Source organism: Pan troglodytes, chromosome 9 (genome assembly GCF_028858775.2).
Source record: "Pan troglodytes isolate AG18354 chromosome 9, NHGRI_mPanTro3-v2.0_pri, whole genome shotgun sequence".
In the NCBI taxonomy this organism is placed as follows: Eukaryota; Metazoa; Chordata; class Mammalia; order Primates; family Hominidae; genus Pan; species Pan troglodytes.
This window is the reverse complement of record NC_072407.2, coordinates 64682974-64707526: the sequence shown is the minus strand read 5'-3', so window position 1 is coordinate 64707526 and position 24553 is coordinate 64682974. Positions and strand designations below refer to the sequence as shown.

The 24553-nt window shown below is 45.2% G+C and overlaps 1 protein-coding gene and 1 pseudogene across 4 annotated transcripts in view; both read right to left on the bottom strand.

The window, feature by feature from the left end:
• Positions 1 to 889: 889 nt before the first annotated feature.
• Positions 890 to 24553, bottom strand: part of ASRGL1 (asparaginase and isoaspartyl peptidase 1) — a 57048-nt gene continuing 33384 nt past the window's right edge. For all 4 annotated transcript variants that reach the window (XM_003313090.7, XM_001141096.8, XM_054662348.2 and 1 more), the window contains exons 6-8: positions 5050 to 5168; positions 2669 to 2779; positions 890 to 2222 (exon numbers count right to left, since the gene is read on the bottom strand). In XM_003313090.7, the coding sequence (XP_003313138.2) occupies positions 2017 to 2222; positions 2669 to 2779; positions 5050 to 5168 (436 nt within the window). In that variant the 3' untranslated portion in view covers positions 890 to 2016. The remainder of the gene's footprint in view (positions 2223 to 2668; positions 2780 to 5049; positions 5169 to 24553) is intronic.
• Positions 18434 to 22895, bottom strand: LOC739972 (protein RCC2-like; annotated as a pseudogene).

Genomic DNA, 24553 nt, shown 5'->3' with positions numbered 1-24553 from the left:
TAACAAATTATATATAATACATAAAATATATAATATATATTATATATAATTATATAATCATAATATATAATTATATTATATATCATATATTATATATAATAGTATATATATTTATATGTGATTTTTAATATATATGTATTATATAAATGTTATATATTTTATTATATATAATATATATCATATGTAAATTATAATATATATTATATATTGTATAAATTATAATATAATATATAATAAATATACCATATTAGATATATTGTAACTTATATATTATATAATTTATATATTATAATATATAAATTATATCTAATATGGTGTCCTCATAAGAAGAGGGGATTAGGACATATAGAGACAGATGGCAGGGCTGTGCACGTACAGAGGAAAGACCATGTGAGGACACAGTGAGAAGATGGCCAGCTATTACACAAGCCACGGAGAGAGGCCTCGGGAGAAACCAACGCGGCCGACACCTTGATCTTGGACTTTTAGCCTCCAGAGCTGAGAAAATATTAATAAATTTCTGTTGGTTAAGTCACTTAGTCTGTGGAATCGTGTTGTGGCAATCCTCAACTAATACACCTCCTAATAAAATACTTGTTTCTAAAGGGGGAGTTGTTGCATGTTGAGGTTTTTACTGTGCACCTCTGTCTGGGGTGAATGCTGGCAAACTGCAGGAAGACTGCGCCATAAACCCTATCATGGTTTGGCTTCTTCCTTGACCCACTCAGAAAAAGTTCAGTTCTTCTGAAAAACTCATGAGTACTCCACAAGGCGGCACATATCACCCTCCACACCATCCTCATCTCCAGGTCTCTGTAGTACACCTGAGACCAAGCGGGGAGCTCGTGTACATTCTGGTCTTTGTCAACAGTGACTCCCAACCACACCCTTATTCTTTCAAAATATATTTTATTAGCGGCACATGGAATGTCAAGTTAAGCAAATTCTTTCCAGAGAGAAGGTGAGCCTGACAGACTAAAACGTTGAGCACGGATGATACAGCAGAAATAACATTTCCAGTGTAATGAGAGATAAAGAGGAATACTGTCCACCGAGGAAATGACTTTCTTCACCATGCTGACCACACTGCACAGCGCCCGATCCGGCTGGTGAGGATGGGGAGGTGGGAAGAATCTCAAAGCACTGGACAGGGTGAGGACTCAGGAAGTCACGGGGTCAGCCCTACAGCATCAGCTCCTCTCTGTTGTTGGAGAGGCCCTGAGCCCCATTACTCACTATACGAGGACCAGAGTGTCTTTGGCAGGTGGAGGCTGGCTTACGGGAGAACACCAAGTGAGGGGGCTCCTCTGTGAACCCAAGAAACTTCAAGGAACCCCACAGCGTCTCCCTTATGACCTCCCATCTCCAGATTAGGAAGCTATGGATTCCCAGAGGGTCCTTTGGAAGTATCTAGAAATGTCCAGGTAAGTCAGAGAAGAGCTGAACTTTCTTAGAAAAATCACTTTAGTCTCTCATACATGAAGAACATTTTCCTTAAAGGATTCTGGTTCTTTTCCCTGATGTTCTTGTGCAACGTTCTGAAGGTCACCTGGACTTCGCCCACCACTGCTTCTACTGCTGCTGTGTCACTTTCAAACACCTCCACCTCCACCGGCCCCTCCCTTCCCACCTTCCAGCCCACAGTGTCTGCAGGCTGTGGGTCTCCCACATCTGTCATGTCAGGATCATGCTGCTGCTTTCTTTCTTCCCCCCCCCCCCCTTTTTTTTTTTTGATACAGGGCCTGGCTCTGTTGCCCAGGCTGGAGTGCAGTGGAGTAATCATGGCTCACCTCAGCTTTGACCTCCAGGGCTCAAGTAATCCTCCTAATACGGGCATTTCTCTCATCGCTTCAGAACCCGCCCCACAACCAAACATTCAGATGCTTATTAAGGCAACAAAACAAGTGACAGACGGGACAATTTTTCCAATTCTAGATCTAATTGATTAGGCTATGTCTCATGAGGAGACTGTACTTGACCTCTAAGCTAGCATCTGGAATACAATCTTCCAGTGGCTTAGGGAAGGTCGGTGATAGTAGTATCGTCAGGATCAATTCCAAAGTGCAGCTTGCCGTCCTTGGCGGCTGCCCAGGGCATGGAGGTGGAGGTCCACTTTGCCACCCAGTCTCCTGCTTTGCTAACCATGATGAGGCCACCTAAACCTTTAACCCTTGACTTCATATAACCCAACGATAGGTCCGCAGCCTCTTCTACCGTCTTTCCTGAAAACAAGGAAGGGTTGAGAAACAACACACATTACTGAAAGGAATCTCATGGGAAAATCACTTGCCATTTGAAATGCCAAAGTGAGCTAGCAAGGATTTTTGGTAAATGAACGCCTGAATGCTTAAAAGGAGGGTCCTCACCTCCTTGCCCTGAGACAGCGCCCTAGCATCAGCCCGAGCAGAGGGGTCTTCCCTCCCACATCCAGGCTCAATGTCTCTCTACTGCCCCCTTCTCCTGAGATGTGGAAGATAACAGTACTCAATGCTCTCCCATTCCAGACCTAAGGGAAGGCAGAGAGTCAAAACAAGGTGTTAACGGCCTGAAAGCAACATCTGTAGCCAACAGGAAAGGGTTTCCTACACTTCTCCATGTGCTTACTTATCAAATACCTTCTATGCAATTATCTTCACAAATTATTTTACTTGTCCTGTGGTCTGTGTACCTTGTTCTATGTGGAACAGGGTGAGTCTAGCCAGGTTCACCTTCAGGATGCTTTCCCCATGCCCTGTGGTTGAGACGGCTCCGATGTCATTGTCGGCATAACCTCCAGCTCCTGCTCAAAAAGGGTGATTGTTCTGAGCAGTAACAGTCAAGAAATTCAAATCCATATTAGAAGTCGGACACTACATGAAAGTTAAATCGCGAAGGGTGCTCAAGTACAGACAAAGGTCAGGTTAGCAGCCATGATCTGCGGAGGCAAAGGTGGACTAGAAAGCGTCATGTAGATGCCCCAGAATTTAGGAGGATAAAGGGAGCCTCAGAGGGGCAGGCCTGACTTTTCACAGAGCAGCTACAGCAGGACAGCATCTCCTTGGCCCCAAAGCATAGCCATTCCTTTTTGCTCAATGAAGCCACCCTCTCCCTGTCTCCTCCTCATGCCCCACACACTATGGAGGAAGAAACAGCATGACTGCATTATATGGATCTCTAGCAAGGCCATCATGTTCCAGTGATTTGGGGAAAACGATACCCACAACCTAACATCCATGCACACTGTCTAATGGAGGGCAGTTGTATTTGTTGAGGGTGGGCATAATTGGACCTGAGGGAACTATTCTGGGCTACCCACTTAAGTGGGGGTCTGGAGTGAAAGCTACTTTGATAAGATTTCTTCCTTATTTTGGGCTTGGATTAAGCAACCTTACAGCCTTCTCTGAGTCATTCTTCTATCTGTTCACACACAGCTACCAGCCTCAGAGTCCTTTAGCCTTGGAAGGATTCGCCTTTACCCTCCCACAGTTGATACAGAAGCACAGAAGATTGACATTTGCCTTACTTATTGATGCTGGACATGGGGCAAGGACTCAGGAGTTGAGATGCTGCATTGGATTGTCACAAGGCCCCAGAGGTTCTCAAAGGCAGATAATCCCTGGCTCTGGTTCTGGAGGGAGCTGACACTGGGCAGCCAATGAACTGCTGCAGTGGGAGGAGGCGCCTTTACTTTTTCTTATAAGCTTCTGCTGGGGAATTAACTGACCAGGTTCCATGGTGTCAATGTGCCCTAATATTTGGAAGCAGCCAAGTCTTTGCTTACTTTTCAGTTACTCTAGGACCACAGAAGGCCAGGTGTCTCCAAGGGTGGTCCTGGCACAGGCATCGGGCGTGTGAAGCTGTCCTCCCCGCCACATGCACTTCTTAGGACAAGTGCATTGCCTGAGGTGACCACTGCTGAGCCTAGCACCGTCCCCCCTGACTGTCCAGGCAGGGGCCTGGCCAGTGGCAGTGCTCCTTGGGGAGGCTCCTCAGAAGGCCAGGCAGAGCACACCTGGTGCTCACAGCTGGACAAAGAGTTCCGAGAATTTAGCTTATGCCTTTTCTTGTCAAGATTTACCACTGTAACTCAAGCTTAAAATTAATTTCTAGGATCTAACCTGGAGTGGCCCTGTGGCCTGGTCTGAACGCAGCTGAAGCAAGCTGCACTACTGACCAGGCACAGTTTGGTGGGATTTTTGCCAAGGAGAAAGAAAGGTAGACTACTTCACATCTCTTGGGTGATATACCAAGGAGAAGAGGAGTTACCAAGCCTCTACTCTTTTTAAGGAAGCTTCCAGTGTCTCTGAGTTCATGACAGAAAAAGGGTATCAAGAATTGTCGAGAGTGTAGATTATTACTAAAGACTAGAGCAACACATTAAAAAGGGAAGGTAGGGCTAGTTTTCCTCTAAAAGAATAAGCTGCTCTTTAGGGCAGATGGAACAATTTAGCTGCTTCTCAAAACTTCAGTCACCTGCGGGGGTTCATGAGGATTCCTGCATGACAAGTGTGAAAGTCTGCACGGAGTGAAACATACAGCCCCCCAGCCCTGCCTCTCACCCACTCCTGGGAATGAGATGGCGTGCTTCCCCGTTAATGTAAACAACATCTCGATCTATAATGTGTCTGTAGAAGTATGTCACTTTCATGCTGCTCAGATCTAACAACTGCAGTCTCAGATTTCTCAGATTGCTAATCAGAGCCCATGTCTCGGGAGTAAGTCTTACTCAAGTAAGTCTGCAGATCCTGAAACTGTGGCTAAAGAGAAGACAGAATCACGACAGGGTAGACTGGGGGCAATGTTAGCATCCCTGTCTCCACTTCTCTCCCCAAGTTGTTCCAAAAAGGCATGCAATCTAGTAAAAACAGTGGCGCCAGATACAAACACCCTCTCAAGGCAGCACCCCGAACAACCCCTTCCAACCCCATTGTCACTCCCAGACATCCTGGAGCTGCACCAAAAGCAGAAAGGGAACGCAGCAAGAAACGGAGAGGGGCAGGGAATAGAGAGTGAGGAAAGCCTGAGGGCGGGAGAAGAGGGGAAGGGGCAGGAGCCATCCCTTGGTCCTACCTAGACACGGTGAGTCCCCAACGCGACCGACCATTTTATTAACGATACCGCCTGTGGAGGTTGCGTAGGCTACATTCCCTTTGCAGTCCAAGGCAACAGCACCCACGGTTCCCAAGTTTCTGCCAAAAATAAACAGAAAAAAAGTGACAGGCTGAAAATGAAAATGAACACCATAACCAACAATGTACCTTAAAACCACTTAAAGTTTCATGTTATATGTTGATGGGGCACCCATTTAATTCCAGCATTCTAGAGAGAACCTGCTTGCTTCTCATTCTACGTGTAAGTTACAGGTGGATTGCTGGACACTCCTCCACACCTCAGCTTTAAGAGTACATCCAATCCCAACACCACCGTTTTCTAGCTGTGATGCTAAGTTTTATTTTGTGTCTCATTGTCCCCATCATAAAATGGGGATAAAAGTAAGAGTGCTTCTCAAACTTTAGTGTGTATAAGAATTCCTGGGGTGCTTGGGCCCACAGAGACTCTGAAGCTGCCACCAAGAGGAGAAAGGAAAGGAAAAAGTGAGTTGGTAGATACAGGCTGGGACCCAAAATCCTGCTTTTTTTAAATTTTTTTTTGAGATGAAGTCTCACTCTGTCGCCCAGGCTGGAGTGCAGTGGCACAATCTTGGCTCACGGCAACCTCTGCCTCCTGGGTTCGAGTGACTCTCCTGCCTCAGCCTCCCAAGTAGCTGGGACTACAGGCATGCACCACCACACCTGGGTAATTTTTATATTTTTAGTAGAGACGGGGTTTCATCATCATCTTGGCCAGGCTGGTCCCAAACCTCTGAGCTCAGGTGATCCGCCTGCCTTGGACTCCCAAAGTGCTGGGATTATAGGCGTGAGCCACTGTGCCTGGCCGATCCTGCGTTTCTGACAACCTCCCGGGTGTCGCTGATGCTGCCTGCCTATGGACCCTGTGCATGGGGTTGTCGTAAAGATCAAATCCGTTAATTTTCCCCTAACATTTTATTATGAATTCTCGAATACAGTCATGTGCCACCTATGATGTTTTGATCAACAGACTGCATATAGGATGGTGGTCCCATGAGATTATAATCCTCTATTTTTACTGTACTTCTATGTTTAGATACACAAGTACTTACCATTGTGTGACAACTGCCTAGAGGATTCAGGACAGTCACATGCTGCACAGGTGTGTAGCGTAGCAGCAACAGGCCGGACCACATAGCCTAGATGTGTATTAGTCTCTCCTATCTGGGTTTGTGTGAGTGCACCCCTATGATGTTTGCATGGCCATGAAATTGCCCAACTATGCATTTCTCAGGATGCATTTCTTGTCCTGTCATAAGACGCGTGACGGTAACACAGTTGAAGAAATTGTACACGAACACCCCAGCATACCCACCAGCAAGGTTCTATAATGAATTATATTTGAGGCACTGTTTTAAGGGCTGGGACACAGTGGTAAAGCTAAACAAAGTCCCTTCTCCCGTGGAGCCTGCATTTGGGGTAGAGGGTGGTAGTAACAGGGCAATAATATGTCAGGTGACAAAAACAAAACAAAAAAACAAAAAACCCAAACAAAAAAACAAAGAAGCACGAGGGAAGAGTGATGGTGGGGAGGTGCTGTTTTACACAGGGTGTCTCTGCAGGACAGAGGGGCAATCACGCCATCCCAGCTGCTGGGGAGGAGTGTTCCTGACGCACAAACATGCCTGCCATGTGCATGGAATTTGAAGGAGGCCAGTGTGGTTGGAGAGAATAAAATGAGGGAGAGCGTGGTAGGAGAATGATCAGAGGGACAGCCAAGTCCAGATCACGATATCTCTTGACAAGTGGGGTGACCATACACACTAGTTACCCAGGCCAGTTCAAATGTATGCCTGCTGTCATGGCTTAATTATTAATAGTGCCACTTTTACTCTCAAAATTAAGTTTCAGTTTAAACACTAAAGAATATAATCATCCTACCTTTAGGCCATTGCAAAGGCTTTTATTCTGAGTTAAATGGGAGGACGCTGGGCAGTTTGAGTTAAGAAGTGACACAACCTGAGTTCAATCTTAAAAATAATCATTCTTGGCCAGGCGTGGTGGCTCACACCTGTAATTTCAGCACTTTGGGAGGCTGAGGCAGGCTGATCACCTGAGGTCAGCAGTTTGAGACTAGCCTGGTCAACATGGTGCAACTCTGTCTCTACTAAAAATAAAAAAAAAAAAAAAAAAAAAAAAAAAAATTAGCTAAGTGTGGTGGCGTGTGTCTGTAATCCCAGCTATTTGGGAGGCTGAGGCAGAAGAATCGCTTGAACCCAGGAGGCGGAGGCTGCAGTGAGCTGAGATTGTGCCATTGCACTCCAGCCTGGGTGACAGAGTGAGACTCCATCTCAGAAAAAAAAAAAAAAAATTATTCTTTCCACTCCACCCGCCCTCCAGTAGAATGGCTAAAATGAAGAGGCACATCAAACCTGGCAAGGATGTGCAGGAACTGGAACTCTCATTCAGTACCGCTGTTAGTGTCAATTGTACCAACATCTTTGGAAAAGCATTTCACAGTATCTACTGAAACTGATGATATGCACATTCCATGACTCAGCAATTATACACCTGTGTATCTGTCCATCAGAAATATGGACAGGTGTTCACCATAAGCGCATTCTCAAGTGTTCACAGCAGCAGTAGGTGTAAAACAGTAGTCCCCCCTTATTTGCAGGGGATACGTTCCAAGACCCTCAGTGGATGCCTGAAACCTCAGCTAGCGCTGACCTCTATAAACACTATGTTTCCCCCTATACTGTATGTACATATCTATGATGAAGTTTAATTGATAAATTAGGCACAGTAAGAGATTAACAATAATAAAATAATACAATTAAAACAATATACTGTAGTAAAAGTTATATGAATGTGGTCTCTTTCTCAAAACATCAGACCGCAGTTGAGTGTGGGTAACTGAAAGCACAGAAAGTGAAACCGCAGATAAGGGGAGCTACTGTAACCCTAAACTGGTTACAGTCTCAAACTCCTGACCTCAAGTAATCCACCTGCCAGAAAAAATTTAAAATCTTTTTTTGTTTTATTTTTATTTATTTTTGAGATGGAGTCTCACTCTGTTGCCCAGGTTGGAGGGCAGTGGCTTGATATTGGCTCACTGCAACCTCTGCCTCATGGGTTCAAGCTATTCTTCTGCCTAAGCCTCCCGAGTACCTGGGACTACAGGCGTGTGTCACTATGCCCAGCTAATTTTTGTATTTTTAGTAGAGACGGGGTTTCACTATGTTGGCCAGGCTGGTCTCGAACTCCTGACCTTGTGATCCACCCACCTCAGCCTCCCAAAGTGCAGGAATTACAGGCGTAAGCCACTGCACCCGGCCTATTTTATTTCATTTTTGAGATGGAGTTTTGCTCTTGTTGCCCATGCTGGAGTGCAATGGTGTGATCTTGGCTCACTGCAATCTCCACCTACTGGGTACAAGTGATTCTCCTGCCTCAGACTCCCAAGTAGCTGGGATTACAGGCATGCACCACCATGCCCGACTAATTTTGTATTTTTAGTAGAGACGGGGTTTCACCATGTTGGTCAGGCTGGTCTCAAACTCCTGGCCTCAAGTGATCCACCCGCCTCAGCCACCCAAGCTGCTGGGATTACAGGCGTGAGGCACCGCGCCTGGCCCTAAAATCTTTTATATGGCAAAAATACCATAGCAAAAGCAAAATAAAAACAGCAGATTTGGGTTTTTTAAAAACTTTATTTACAGCAGAACATAACCTTAAGGCTCATAAGAAAGAGCCAGGTACAGTGGCTTGTGCCTGTAGTTCCTGCTACTCAAGAGGATGAGGTAGGAGGACCACCTGAGCCCAGGAGCTCAAGGCCAGCCTGAGCAACATAGAGAAATCCCATCTATCTATAAAGAATGTTAAAAAAGTAAAAGAAAAAACAATGAGACTGATAAGAAAGGGAAAAAATAATTCAAAGGAAAAAATGAGTGTAGGACAAAACTAGGCAAATTTGTAAAAAGGAAAAACCCATAAACAAATGTAAAATGCTCAAACTCACTGTCAGGGAAGAGCAAATTAAAGTAACAGTGTTACCCTTTACCTGTTAGATAAGGAAGGAGGGTTCTCCCAGTCCCTGCTGGTGGCGGGCCCACCTCTAACATTTGCAAGGGGCCATGGCAACAATACAAATACAACTGGAGGCCCACATACCATATATTTAATATTGGGAAGTTATAAGTATGTTCTATCCTGTTACTGTGGTAAATGTATCTTGAAAAATCGGTATTTTTCTTGTATATATGTTTCACTGTATATAAGGTGAACTTTTTTTTTTTTTTTGAGACAGTCTTGCTCTGTGGCCCAGGCTGGAGTGCAGTCATGTGATCTCGGCTCACTGCAACTTCCATCTCCCAGGTTCAAGTGATTCTCCTGCCTCAGCCTCCTGAGTAGCTGGGATTACGGGCATGCACCACCACTCCCGGCTAATTTTTTGTATTTCAGTAGAGATGGGGTTTCACCATGTTGGCCCCAGGGTGGTCTTCAACTCCTGAGCTCGGGCAGTCTGCCTGTCTTGGCCTCCCAAAGTTCTAGGATTACAGGCATAAGCCACCACACCCAGCCATGAATGTTTTGATATACATAGTGAAATTATGATTACAGTCAACTAGAATAACATACCTATCATCTCACAATTACCTTTCTTTATTTTTTTGTGGCAAGAGTACCTAAAATCTACTTTTTAAATTTTTTTTGAGATGGAGTCTTGCTCTTTCGCCCAAGCTGAAATGCAGTGGCGCCATCTCAGCTCACAGCAACCTCTGCCTCCTGGGTTTAAGGAATTCTCTGCTTCAGCCTCCCAAACAGCTGAGATTACAGGTGTGTGCCACCACGCCCAGCTAATTTTTCTGTATTCTTAGTAGAGATGAAGTTTCACCATCTTGGCCAGGCTGGTCTTGAACTCCTGATCTCATGATCTGCCTGCCTTGGCCTCCCAAAGTGCTGGGATTACAGGTGTGAGCCACTGCGCCCGGCCTTTTTTTTGTTTTTGAGACGGAGTCTTGCACTGTTGCCCAGGCTGGAGTGCAGGGGTGTGATCTTGGCTCACTGCAAGCTGACAAACTACCAATGACGACTTAACTTAGTTATTATTGTGCATACCAGGGTCATTTGTTAATCGGCTGGTGATGGCAGATGAATGGCAAACACACACACACGCACACACACACGTGCACACACACACACATGCACACACACAGACGCATTTAATAAGTTATGTATTTATTCCATTAAAATATTTTTTCTTGGCTTCATTCCAGGGAGTACTGAATTTTTTTTTTTTTTTGAGACCGACTCTTGCCCTGTCGCCCAGGCTGGAGTGCAGTGGTGTGATTTCGGCTCACTGCAACCGGGTTCTAGCAGTTCTCCTGCCTCAGCCTCCTGAGAAGCTGGGACTACAGGTGCACACTGCCACGCCTGGCTAATTTTTTGTATTTTTTAGTAGAGATGGGGTTTCACCATGTTGCCCAGGCTGGTCGTGAACTCCTGAGCTCAGGCAGTCCACCCACCCTGGCCTCCCAAAGTGCTGGGATTACAGGCGTGAGCCCCCAAGCCCGGCCTGATGATGTTCTTATACTTAACATGACTTCTATTGACAAAATGGCAAAAGACAAGCTTTCTTGAGTCAACATAGTTTTTAGCAAGTTTTTAATTTATTTTAATTTGGAGAAGCTTCCTTCTGCTGAAGCAGCAGCAACTGGAATTACCAACAAAATTCTCAAAGCGGTACTTAGAAATGAATACTGATTTTTACATTATCACACTCAAATACTATATGGATTTGTGGGGAAACGAAAGAGAGATCAGGCTGTTACTGTGTCTATGTAGAAAGAAGTAGACATAAGAGACTATTTTGTTCTGTACTAAGAAAAATTCTTCTGCCTTGAGATGCTGTTAATCTGTAACCCTACCCTAACCCTGTGTCGCAGAGATGTGCTGTGTTGACTCAAGGTTTAATGGATTTAGGGCTATGCAGGCTGTGCTTTGTTAAAAAAGTGCTTGAAGGCAGTATGCTTGTTAAAAGTCATTACCATTCTCTAATTTCAAGTACCCAGGGACACAATACACTGCGGAAGGCTGCAGGGACCTCTGCCTAGGAAAGCCAGGTATTGTCCAAGGTTTCTCCCCATGTGATAGCCTGAGATATGGCCTTGTGGGAAGGGAAAGACCTGACCGTCCCCCAGCCCGACACCGTCCCCCAGCCCGACACCCCACCCGTAAAGGGTCTGTGCTGAGGAGCATTAGTAAAAGAGGAAGGCCTCTTTGCAGTTGTGATAAGAGGAAGGCATCTGTCTCCTGCTTGTCCCTGGGCAATAGAATGTCTGGGTTTAAAACCCGATTGTATGTTCTATTTACTGAGATAGGAGAAAACAGCCTTAGGGCTGGAGGTGAGAGGTGCTAGCGACAATACTGCTCTTTAATGTTTGTATACATGCACATCAAGGCATAGCACCTTTCCTTAAACTTATTTATGACACAGAGACATTTGTTCACATGTTTTCCTGCTGACCCTCTCCTCTCTATTACCTTATTGTCCTGCCACATCCCCCTCTCCAGATGGTAGAGATAATGATCAGTAAATACTGAGGGAACTCAGAGACTGGTGCCGGTGGGGGTCCTCCGTATGCTGAGCACTGGTCCCCTGGGCCCACTTTTTTTTCTCTATACATTGTCTCTGTCTCTCCTGCCTCAGCCTCCTGAGTAGCTGGGACTACAGGCACCCGCCACTGGGCCCAGCTAATTTTTTGTATTTTTAGTAGAGATGGGGTTTCACCCTGTTAGCCAGGATGGTCTCGATCTCCTGACCTCGTGATCCACCGGCCTCGGCCTCCCAAAGTGCGGTGATTACAGGCGTGACCCACCGCACCCAGCCTCTTATTTCTTTTCTCAGTCTCTCGTCCCACCTGATGAGAAACGCCCACAGATGTAGAGGGGCTGGCCACCCCTTCATCTGGTGCCCAACGTGGGTGCTTTTCTCTAGGGTGAAGGTAAGCTAGAGCGTGGTCATTGAGGACAAGTTGACGAGAGATTCCCGAGTACGTCTACAGTCAGCCTTGTGGTAAGCTTGTGCCCTCGGAAGAACCTAGGGTAACAATGGGGCAAACTGAAAGTAAATATGCCTCTTATCTCAGCTTTATTAAAATTCTTTTAAAAAGGGGGGAGTTAGAGTCTCTACAAAAAAATCTAATCACGCTATTTCAAACAATAGAACAATTCTGCCCATGGTTTCTAGAACAGGGAACTTTAGATCTAAAAGATTGGGAAAAAATTGGCAAGGAATTAAAACAAGCAAGTAGGGAGGGTAAAATCATCCCACTTACAGTATGGAATGATTGGGCCATTATTAAAGCAGCTAATTTAGAACTGTTTCAAACAGGAGAAGATAGCGTTTCAGTTTCTGATGCCCCTGAAAGCTGTGTAATAGATTGTGAAGAACAGGCAGGGATAGAATCCCAGAAAGGAATGGAAAGTTCAAAAGTTCACATTGTAAATATGTAGCAGAGTCTGTAATGGCTCGGTCAACGCAAAATGTTGACTACAATCAATTACAGGAGGTAATATATCCTGAAGCATTAGAATTAGAAGAAAAAGGTCCAGAATTAGCGGGGCCATTAGAGTCTAAACCATGATGGCCAACTCCTCTTCCAGCGGTTCAGATGCCTGTAACATTACAACCTCAAATGCAGGTTAGACAAGTACAAACCCCAAGAGAATATCAAATAGAGAAAGAGTCTCTGTCACGGCAACGCCAATCCAAATACAGTATCCACAATATCAGCCGGTAGAAAATAAGACCCAACCACCAGTAGCCTATCAATACTGGCCGCCAGCCGAACTTCAGTATCGGCCGCCCCCAGAAAATCAGTATGGACAGCCAGGAATGTTTCCAGCACCACAGGGCAGGGCGCTATATCCTCAGCCGCCCACTATAAGACTTTATCCTACAGCACCACCTAGTGGACAAGGTAGTGCATTACATAAAATTATTGATAAGGCAAGGAAACAAGGAGATATTGAGGCGTGGCAATTCCCAGTAATATTAGAACCGATGCCACCTGGAGAAGGGGCCCAAGAAGGAGCGCCTACCCTAGTTGGGGCCAGATATGAGTCCTTTTCTATAAAAATGTTAAAAGATATGAAAGAGGGAGTAAAACAGTATGGACCCAACTCCCCTTATATGAGAACATTATTAGGTCCTACTGCTCATGGACATAGACTCATTCCTTATGATTGGGAGATTTTGGCCAAATCATCACTCTCACCGTCTCAATTTTTACAATTTAAGAGTTGGTGGATTGATGGGGCACAAGAACAGGTCTGAAGAAATAGGGCTGCCAATCCTCCAGTTAACATAGATGCAGATCAACTATTAGGAAAAGGTCAAAATTGGAGCACTACTAATCAACAAGCAATAATGCAAAATGAGGCCATTGAGCAAGTTAGAGCTATCTGCCTTAGGGCCTGGGAAAAAAATCCAAGACCCAGGAACCACCTGCCCCTCATTCAATACAATAAGACAAGGCTCTAAAAAGCCCTACCCTGATTTTGTGGCAAGGCTCCGAGATGCTGCTCAAAAGTCAATTACCGATGAAAATGCCCGTAAGGTCATAGTGGAGTTGATGGCATATGGAAACGCCAATCCTGAGTGTCAATCAGCCACTAAGCCATTAAAAGGGAAGGTTCCCACAGGATCAGATGTAATCTCAGAGTACGTAAAAGCCTATGATGGAATTGGAGGAGCTATGCATAAAGCTATGCTTATGGCTCAAGCAATAATGGGAGTTGCTTTAGGAGGACAAGTTAGAACATTTGGGGGAAAATGTTATAATTGTGGTCAAATTGGTCATCTAAAAAAGAATTGCCCAGCCTCAAATAAACAAAATATAACTATTCAAGCTACTATAACAACAACAGATAAAGAGCCACCTGACTTATGTCCAAGATGTAAAAAAGAAAAACACTGGGCTAATCAATGTCATTCTAAATTTGACAGAAATGGGCAACTATTGTCAGGAAACAGCAAAGGGGCCAGCCTCAGGCCCTGCAACAAACTGGGGCATTCCCAGTTCAGCCCTTTGTTCCTCAGGGTTTTCAGGGACAACAACCCCCACTGTCACAAGTGCCTCAGGGAATGAGCCAGTTACCACAATACAACAATTGTCCCCTGCCACAAGCGGCAGTGTAGCAGTAGATTTATGTACTATACAAGCAGTCTCTCTGCTTTCAGGGGAGCCTCCACAAAAAATTCCCACAGGGGTATATGGCCCACTGCCTGAGGGGACTGTAGGACTAATCTTAGGAAGATCAAGTCTAAATCTAAAGGGAGTTCAAATTCATACTGGTGTGGTTGATTCAGACTACAAAGGTGAAATTCAATTGGTTATTAGCTCCTCAATTCCTTGCAGTGCCAGTCCAGGAGACAGGATTGCTCAGTTGTTACTCCTGCCTTATATTAAGGTTGGAAACAGTGAGATAAATAGAAAGGAGGGTTTGGAAGCACTGATCCGGCAGGAAAGGCTGCATATTGGGCAAGTCAGTTCTCAGAGAGCAGACCTATGTGTAAGGCCATTATTCAAGGAAAACAGTTTGAAGGGTTAGTAGACACTGGAGCAGATGTCTCTATCATTGCTTTAAACCAGTGGCCAAAAAATTGGCCTAAATGAAAGGCTGTTACAGGACTTGTCGGCATAGGCACTCCTCAGAAGTGTATCAAAGTACTATTACATTGTTTAGGGCCAGATAATCAAGAAAGTACTGTTCAACCAATGATTACTTCAATGATTACTTCAACCAATGATTACTTCATCTGTGGGGTTGAGATTTATTACAACAATGGGGTGCGGAAATCACTATGCCTGCTCCATTATACAGCCTCAGGAGTCAAAAAATCATGACTAATATGCGATATATACCAGGAAAGGGACTAGGAAAAAATGAAAATGGCATTAAAGTTCCACTTGAGACTGAGAGAAATCAAGAAAGAAAAGGAATAGGGTATCCTTTTTAGGGGTGGCCACTGTAGAGCCTCCTAAACCCATTCCATTAACTTGGAAAACAGAAAAACCGGTATGGGTAAATCAGTGGCCGCTACCAAAACAAAAACTGGAGGCTTTACATTTATTAGCAAAGGAACAATTAGAAAAGGGACATATTGAGCCTTCATTCTCGCCTTGGAATTCTCCTGTGTTTGTAATTCAAAAAAAATCCGGCAGATGGCATAAGTTAACTGACTTAAGAGCCGTAAATGCCGTAATTCAACCCATGGGGCCTCTCCAACCCGGGTTGCCCTCTCTGGCCATGATCCCAAAAGACTGGCCTTTAATTATAATTGATCTGAAGGACTGCTTTTTTACCATCCCTCTGGCGGAGCAGGATTATGAAAAATTTGCCTTTACTATACCAGCCATAAATAATAAAGAACCAGCCACCAGATTTCAGTGGAAAGTGTTACCTCAGGGAATGCTTAATAGTCCAACTATTTGTCAAGCTCTTCAACCAGTTAGAGACAAGTTTTCAGACTGTTATATCATTCACTATGTTGATGATATTTTATGTGCTGCAGAAATGAGAGACAAATTAATTAACTGTTATACATTTCTGCAAGCAGAGGTTGCCAATGCAGGACTGGCAATAGCATCTGATAAGATTCAAACCTCTACTCCTTTTCATTATTTAGGGATGCAAACAGAATATAGAAAAATTAAGCTACAAAAAATAGAAATAAGAAAAGACACATTAAAAACATTAAATGACTTTCAAAAATTGCTAGGAGATATTAATTGGATTCGGCCAACTCTAGGCATTCCTACTTATGTCACGTCAAATTTGTTCTCTATCTTAAGAGGAGACCCAGATTTAAATAGTAAAAGAATATTCACTCCAGAGGCAACAAAAAAAATTAAATTAGTGGAAGAAAAAATTCAATTAGCACAAATAAATAGAATAGATCCCTTAGCCCCACTCCAACTTTTGATTTTTGCTACTGCACATTCTCCAGCAGGCATCAATGTTCAAAATACTGATCTTGTGGAGTGGTCATTCCTTCCTCACAGTACAATTAAGACTTTTACATTGTACTTGGATCAAATAGATACATTAATTGGTCAGGCAAAATTACGAATAATAAAATTGTGTGGAAATGACCCAGACAAAATAGTTGTTCCTTTAAACAAGGAACGAGTTAGACAAGCCTTTATCAATTCTGGTGCATGGCAGATTGGTCTTACTGATTTTGTGGGAATTACTGATAATCATTACCCCAAAACAAAAATCGTCCAGTTCTTAAAATTGACTACTTGGATTTTACCTAAAATTACGAGACATGAACCTTTAGAAAATGCTCTGACGGTGTTTACTGATGGTTCCAGCAATGGAAAGGCAGCTTACACAGGGCCAAAAGAGCAAGTAATCAAAACTCATTATCAATCGGCTCAAAGAGCTGAGTTGGTTGCAGTCATTACAGTGTTACAAGATTTTAATCAACCTATTAATATTGTATCAGATTCTGCATATGTAGTACAGGCTACAAGGGATGTTGAGACAGCTCTAATTAAATATAGCATGGATGATCAGTTAAACCAGCTGTTCAATTTATTACAACAAACTGTAAGAAACAGAAATTTCCCATTTTACATTACTCATATTCGGGCACACACTAATTTACCAGGGCCTTTAACTAAAGCAAATGAACAAGCTGACTTACTGGTACCATCTGCATTCATAAAAGCACAAGAACTTCATGCTTTGACTCATATAAATGCAGCAGGATTAAAAAACAAATTTGACGTCACATGGAAACAGGCAAAAAATATTGTACAACATTGCACCCAGTGTCAAGTCCTACACCTGCCCACTCAAGAGGCAGGAGTTAATCCCAGAGGTCTATGTCCTAATGTGTTATGGCAAATGGATGTCACGCAGGTACCTTCATTTGGAAGATTATCATATGTTCATGTAACAGTTGATACTTATTCACATTTCATATGGGCAACCTGCAGACAGGAGAAAGTACTTCCCATGTTAAAAAACATTTATTATCGTTTTGCTGTAATGGGAGTTCCAGAAAAAATTAAAACTGACAATGGACCAGGATACTATAGTAAAGCTTTCCAAAAATTCTTAAATCAGTGGAAAATTACACATACAACAGGAATTCCCTATAATTCCCAAGGACAGGCCATAGTTGAAAGAACTAATAGAACACTCAAGACTCAATTAGTTAAACAAAACGAAGGGGGAGACAGTAAGGAGTGTACCACTCCTCAGATGCAACTTAATCTAGCACTCTATACTTTAAATTTTTTAAACATTTATAGAAATCAGACTACTACTTCTGCAGAACATCTTACTGGTAAAAAGAACAGCCCACATGAAGGAAAACTGATTTGGTGGAAAGACAACAAAAATAAGACATGGGAAATAGGGAAGGTGGTAACGTGGGGGAGAGGTTTTGCTTGTGTTTCACTAGGAGAAAATCAGCTTCCTGTTTGGATACCCACTAGACATTTAAAGTTCTGCAATGAACCCATCAGAGATGCAAAGAAAAGCGCCTCCGCGGAGACAGAAACACTGCAATTGAGCACCATTGACTCACATGATGAACAGAATGGTGATGTCAGAAGAACAGACGAAGTTGCCATCCACCAAGAAAGTGGAGCCACTGACTTGGGCACAATTAAAGAAGCTGACACAGTTAGCTAAAAAAAAAAAAAAAGCCTTGAGAACACAAAGGTGACACAAACTCCAGAGAGTAGGCTGCTTGCAGCTTTTTTTTTTTTTTTTTTGAGATGGAGTCTTGCTCCGTCACCAGGCTGGAGTGCAGTGGTGCGATCTCAGCTCATGGCAACCTCCACTTCCCAGGTTCAAGCAATTCTCCTGTCTCAGCCTCCTGAGTAGCTGGGATTACAGGCGCGTGCCACCACGCCCAGCTAATTTTTCTATTTTTAGTAGAGACGGGGTTTCACCATGTTGGTCAGGCTGGTCTTGATCTCGTGATCCACCCGCCTCAGCCTCCCAAAGTGCTGGGATTACAGGCATGAGCCACCATGCCTGGCCGCTTGCAGCTTTGATGATTGTATCAATGGCGGTAAGTCTCCCCATGCCTGCAGGAGCAGCTGCAGCTAATTATACCACTGGGCCTATGTGGCTTTCCCGCCCTTAATTTGGGCAGTCACATGGATGGATAATCCTACTGAAATATATGTTAATAATAGTGTATGGGTACCTGGCCCCACAGATGATCGTTGCCCTGCCAAACCTGAGGAAGAAGGAATGATGACAAATATTTCCACTGGGTATCGTTATCCTCCTACTTGCCTAGGGAGAGCACCAGGATGTTTATTTTTTATTTTTATTTTTTTCAGTAGATAATGATGTCATTTATTTAAAATGTTTACTCCAAGAAATATATATATATATATATATATATATATATATATATAAAATAAGACAATTACAGCACTAAACCAGGCACCTTCGACCAAATCACAACCTCCTCTTTGATTCCCCTTCACACTAAGCCTCTTTCAAATTCTTTTTCCTGAGCTAGAAGACCAGTCAGATGCTCGCAGGGATGTGCCAAGCACGTTCCCAGCCGGGCAACTGTGTACCTTTCTCTAGGAGTGCACGGCACCCTTCCCCCACAACTCTTTGTTTTAAAGGATTTAACCCATTAGGAAGCCCATTTTTCAATCTAAGCCAGAAGGAGGTGCGGGACAAGGCAGTCTTCACTTTGAAGGTCCCTTTCCTGCTCCAGTCCCTGGGCTAGGGTTCTAGAAGAGGCTGGCTGCCGGGTTTACATGAGGCCACGGAAGATCTAAGTCCAGCTCTGCCCAGGGCGGCTCCTGCAAAGGCTGGGACCTCAGGTGCTGCGTCCTCAACCCTCTTGGTGACCACGACTCAAAGGAGAGACCTCAAGGGTTCCAGGAGCACAGGTGCCTGGGCTGCGTTCCAGGAGAGACCTGTCCAGGGAAATGGATCAGGCTGTCGCATGGAAGCTTGAGTCAGAGATGGTGGTTTTGGGGTGATTTGGACAAATTAGGTTAGTTTAGCAAACTCTGAAGTGGCAGAAGCTTCTACCCTGGACTACTGACTGAACACAGATCAAGAGATGCGCGTGGCGTCAGACTAAGTCTTAGAGAGATGCAGGCCAGTCTCTTCCCACAGGGCCTTGGGACTGGCTGGACAGACACTGCTACATGCCCTCCAAGGGCAGGAGTCATGGTAAGGAGCGACTGGGGTGGAAAATAGGGAAAAAAGTAACAACAACTAGATCATCTTTGGCATTTTAACATGGAGACAGTGACAAGTGGTAACAATAGCTAAAGAAAAAACTTGAAGAGACCAATATTTAACTTTCCCATCCACCCAAATCTCACACTTAAGTTCTAGTCCCATCTCCCCCATAAGCACCACTGAACTAAATATCTATTTTAAAGCACCCAAACCAGTCCAGACCCTCTGGAAACCAAGAGCCCCAGCCCCAGCTGTTGCCTCTCTTGGGTCCAGGCAAGAGGAGGGTTCTGGGAAAGGCACCTCATAACTCACTCAGTGCAGTGCACACAGTGGCTAGCTTGGGCACGGGCACTTGACGGGGACACGGGTGGCAGTCACGGCATCCGTGCTGACATGTGAGGAAGGGGACTCTTTGGTAATCCCAACTATTTGGTACTAGAGCCAAGCAAACGTGACTAAAGGGAGCTGGGTCAGCAGAACGGTACCCCGAGTCTCAGCAACAGGATGGCCCGCACGAGGCAGGATCCAGGCAGGGGAGAAAAGGAGACCAAAGCACAAGGCGATCGAGGCTGGTACAGAAAGGGCTGATCCTTCTTCCGAGGACTGGAGAATGCATTTGACTGCTGGCTGATCAATCTCTAATTGGCGAGTGCGTGTGACAAGGCTCAGCCCTGGCTCCGCAGGGAGCCATGAAGCTGACTCAACTGATACAAATGTTCCCACCTCTGCCCCACCCCCAAGTCCCCATGGTTCCACAATCACCTGATTTTCATTTGGACTTCTTTAACAGCTAAAGTAGATATAAGTGGCTAAACACAGATCCCCAATCCCCCACCAGGGGGGACACAGCTGATTCTATAATGTTGCAGCCAGAAGGCTGTGGGTGTACAGGCAGCCAAGAGGAGAAACAGAACTGACACCGGCCTAGGCCGATCTGCAAGAAAAAGCGGGAAAGGAGTGACCCGGATGCTTCCGAAGCACGCGAGCATGATTTTGGATGGAGGTGGGCCGGCGACTTCGCCTAGCTGCTGCCGGTTCCTGTAAGGGACATTTTTTCTGAGTAAATGGCGGTTCCTCTTCCATGTAGCATCCACTTAGATCACGATGCTAATTATAACTGGAAAGGAGTGTTTTGGGGAGTGTATTCAGGAGAGGAAGAAAGAAAAAAAAACACCTAGATTGCTCAAAGTTTCTGCCTCTTTGTAGGAATGGTAAGTCAACTATGAGCAAGTATTTTAATTCGACATTAAGAGGAAAAAAGGGTCTTTGGAAAGCAAACAGAAAAAAAGGTAGTTAACGTTGGATCGCTTGTAAAACGGAACCTCAGGGAGTCTAAATAAAAATGCACCTTCGGTCCACTTTTGCTTTTTTAAATTCCTTGTTTGACTTCCCGTCCCAGTGCACATGGAAATGACAGCTGCCATGAGAGGTGTGGAGTCGGAGGAGTCTCTGGGAGCATCAGAGGGTTCGGGGGCTGTATTCTGGCAGTTTCTTGATCTTTTCTTTCTCAGTTTCACTTTCATCTCTTGCTATCACCAAGGAGTGTGAGTAGCCCATGGCGACCGGCTCTGAGAAAATGCCATGCAGAGTCTTCACCTCCTGGGCTGCAGTGGAAGACTTGGGCTTGTGATCCCTGTAGCCCAGTTCCCCAAAGGTCGGTGATGGGCCCCAGCTGATGGTGCTCTCATCGGCTGCCACAATGATGCTGCTCTTCCCACAAGCCAGGCTCCAGATTCTCCAGCTGCAGAGGTCCTGCACTGCTTTTGGGTACATGGTAGATTCATGGGAGGTGTTGGTGGCCCCCCAGAAAAACAGACCACCCACTTCACTGACGGCAAAGGAGCAGGTGTAACCAGCATAGATCTGGGAAGCCCCATGCCCAGGGAAGTCAAATAGCTTCACCAGGCGGGGGACCATCTCATCCTTCTGCTCTGTGTAGCCCAGCCAGCCATAGCCACTGAAGCCCCAGGAGAAGACTCACTTCTGGGAGTCCAGGACCAGCATGTGGTTAGCGCCACAGGCCACGTCTCGCATAACCATATTTGGTACAGGCAGAATCTGTCTTTTGTCTTGTCAATGAAGATGGCCACTCGCCGGGGAACTAGTTTGCAGTCATACTCTATCTGCTGTGCCCGGGCAATGAACTTCCCATCTGAGTTGTGTCCCAGCTGACCATATTCAGGGCACCCAAAGGAATAGAGGTTTCCTTTGCAGTCCATTATCATACTGATTTTCAGCCTCACAGGCCATTTTGGTAATTGGCAGGCTGTTGTACATTATCTGCACACGGCTGGGGACAGCGTCTGTCTAGTTGCCAAGGCCCAGCTGCCCCATCTTGTTTTCCCCAAACGCAAACACGGAGCCCGTTTCCGTCAAGGCCAAGGTGTGGTTCCGCGCACACGCTGCACACAATCACTTCGTGGCTGAGACCCTCGGTGAGTCTGGGGGCTTCTACTCTCTTGGTGTCACCATGTCCCAGCTGCGCCTTCTCATTTCGACCCCAGCTCCACAGCTTTCCTTCTGTGGTGATGAGGAGGCTGTGTGCAGCACAGGAGCCCGAGACCACTGTCCGCACCCGGACTCCCGCCAGGCACCCATACCTATGGGGTCCCCACAAATTCTGACGGATATTGCCGTAAGCAGCTTCCTGTTTAGGAACTTTTTTTTTTTTTTTTTTTTTTTTTTTGAGACGGAGTCTTGCTCTGTTGCCCAGGCTAGAGTGCAGTGGCGCGATCTCGGCCCACTGCAAGCTCCGCCTCCCGGGTTCACGCCATTCTCCTGCCTCAGCCTCCTGATTAGCTGGGACTACAGGAGCCCGCCACCACGCCCGGCTAATTTTTTTTGTATTTTTAGTAGAGACGGGGTTTCACCGTGTTAGCCAGGATGGTCTGGATCTCCTGACCTTGTGATCTGCCCGCCTCGGCCTCCCGAAGTGCTGGGATTACAAGCCTGAGCCACCGCTCCCGGCCTTGTTTAGGCACTTATTTTCGACCAATCAAGTCCCAGTTGGTTGCCCCCAAAATCAAAAGCTCCCCTTTGCACTTTATGAGGAAGTCCCTGTGGCCTTCCGCAGTGTATTGTGTTCCTGGGTACTTGAGATTAGAGAATGGTGATGACTTTTACCAAGCATACTGCCTTCAAGCGCTTTTTTAACAAAGCACAGCCTGCACAGCCCTAAATCCATTAAACCTTGAGTAAACACAGCATGTCTCAAGTTTGACGTGCTTCTTGGTGTGCTCAGGTTCGGCGACCACTACAGCCGCACCGCCCACCTTGCCTGCTGCCACAGGCTGCGCCGCGCGCTTGCCCCTGCCGGGGGCCCCGTCGAGCTCCAGGCCGTCCTGGTCGCCGCTGCTGCTGCCACCACTGCTGCTACTGCAGCGCTCGGGAGGCTCGCGCTTCCGGCTGCGGGGCCGCCACGTTTCCTGGGCCCTGGCGTGGGCAGTGCCGTTGCCCGAGCTCAGCTCCTCCCAGGCCGCCACCGCCGCCTTCTTCCTGGGCATGGTTGCGGCTGGTTGGAGTGATGAGAAACCAGAGAGAAAAAAGGAAGAGAAGAAACTAAAAGACGGATCGGAGGGCTTTTTTTTTTTTTTTTCCTGGCCCAGACGAGGGCTCCAGCCCACTCAGATACACTTAAAAATGCGCCAGGATGTTTAATGCTGCAATCCAAAATTGGTTGGTAGAAGTACCTACTGTCAGTACCACCAGTAGACTTACTTATCACATGGTAAATAGAATGTCACACAGGCCACAGGTAAATTATTTACAGGACTTTCCTTATCAAAGATCATTAAAATTTAGGCCTAAAGGAAAACCTTGTCCCAAGGAAATTCCCAAAGGATCAAAAGACACAGAAGTTTTAGTTTGGGAAGAATGTGTGGCCAATAGTGCGGTGATATTACAAAACGATGAATTCAGAACTATTACAGATTGGGCACCTTGAGGTCAATGCTACCACAATTGCACAGGACAAACTCAATTGTGTCCCAGTGCACAAGTGAGTCCAGCTGTTAATAGTGACTTAACAGAAAGTTTAGACAAACAGAAGCACACAAAATTACAGTCTTTCTACCCTTGGGAATGGGGAGAAAAAGGAATCTCTACTCCAAGACCAGAAATATTAAGTCCTGTTTCTGGTCCTGACATCCAGAATTATGGAGGCTTACTGTGGCCTCATACTGCATTAGAATTTGGTCTGGAAATCAAACTACAGAAACAAGAGATCGTAAGCCATTTTATACTATCGACCTAAATTCCAGTCTAACAGTTCCTTTGCAAAGTTGTGTAAAGCCCTCTTATATGCTAGTGTTAGGAAATATAGTTATTAAACCAGACTCCCAAACTATAACCTGCGAAAACTGCAGATTATTTACTTGCATTGATTCGACTTTTAATTGGCAGCACCATATTCTGCTAGTGAGAGCAAGAGAAGGCGTGTGGATCCCTGTGTCCATGGACCGACTGTGGGAGGCCTCACCATCCATCCATATTTTGACTGAAGTACTAAAAGCCATCTTAAATAGAGCCAAAAGATTCAATTTTACTTTAATTGCAGTGACTATGGGATTAATTGCAGTCACAGCTACGGCCGCTGTGGCAGGAGTTGCATTGTACTCTTCTGTTCAGACAGTAAACTTTGTTAACCATTGGCACAATAATTCTACAAGATTGTGGAATTCACAATCTGGTATTGATAAAAAATTGGCAAATCAAATTAATGCTCTTAGACAAACTGTCATTTGGATGGAAGATGGGCTCATGAGCTTAGAACATCGTTTCCAGTTACGGTGTGGCTGGAATACGTCAGACTTTTGTATTACACCCCGAGTTTATAATGAGTCTGAGCATCACTGGGACATGGTTAGACGCCACCCACAGGGAAGAGAAGATAATCTCACTTTAGACATTCCCAAATTAAAAGAGCAAATGTTCAAAGCATCAAAAGCCCATTTAAATTTGGTACCAGGAACTGAGGCAATCAGCAGTTGCTGATGGTCTCACAAATCTTAACCCTGTCACTTGGGTTAAGACCATCGGAAGTACTATTATTGTAAATTTCATATTAATCCTTGCGTGCCTGTTCTGTCTGTTGCTAGTCTGCAGGTGTACCCAGCAGCTCCGAAGAGACAGCGACCGTCGAGAACGAGCCATGATGATGATGTCAGTTTTGTCAAAAAGAAAAGGGTTATGTGGGGAAAAGAGAGATCAGACTGTTACTGTGTCTATGTAGAAAGAAGTAGACATAAGAGACT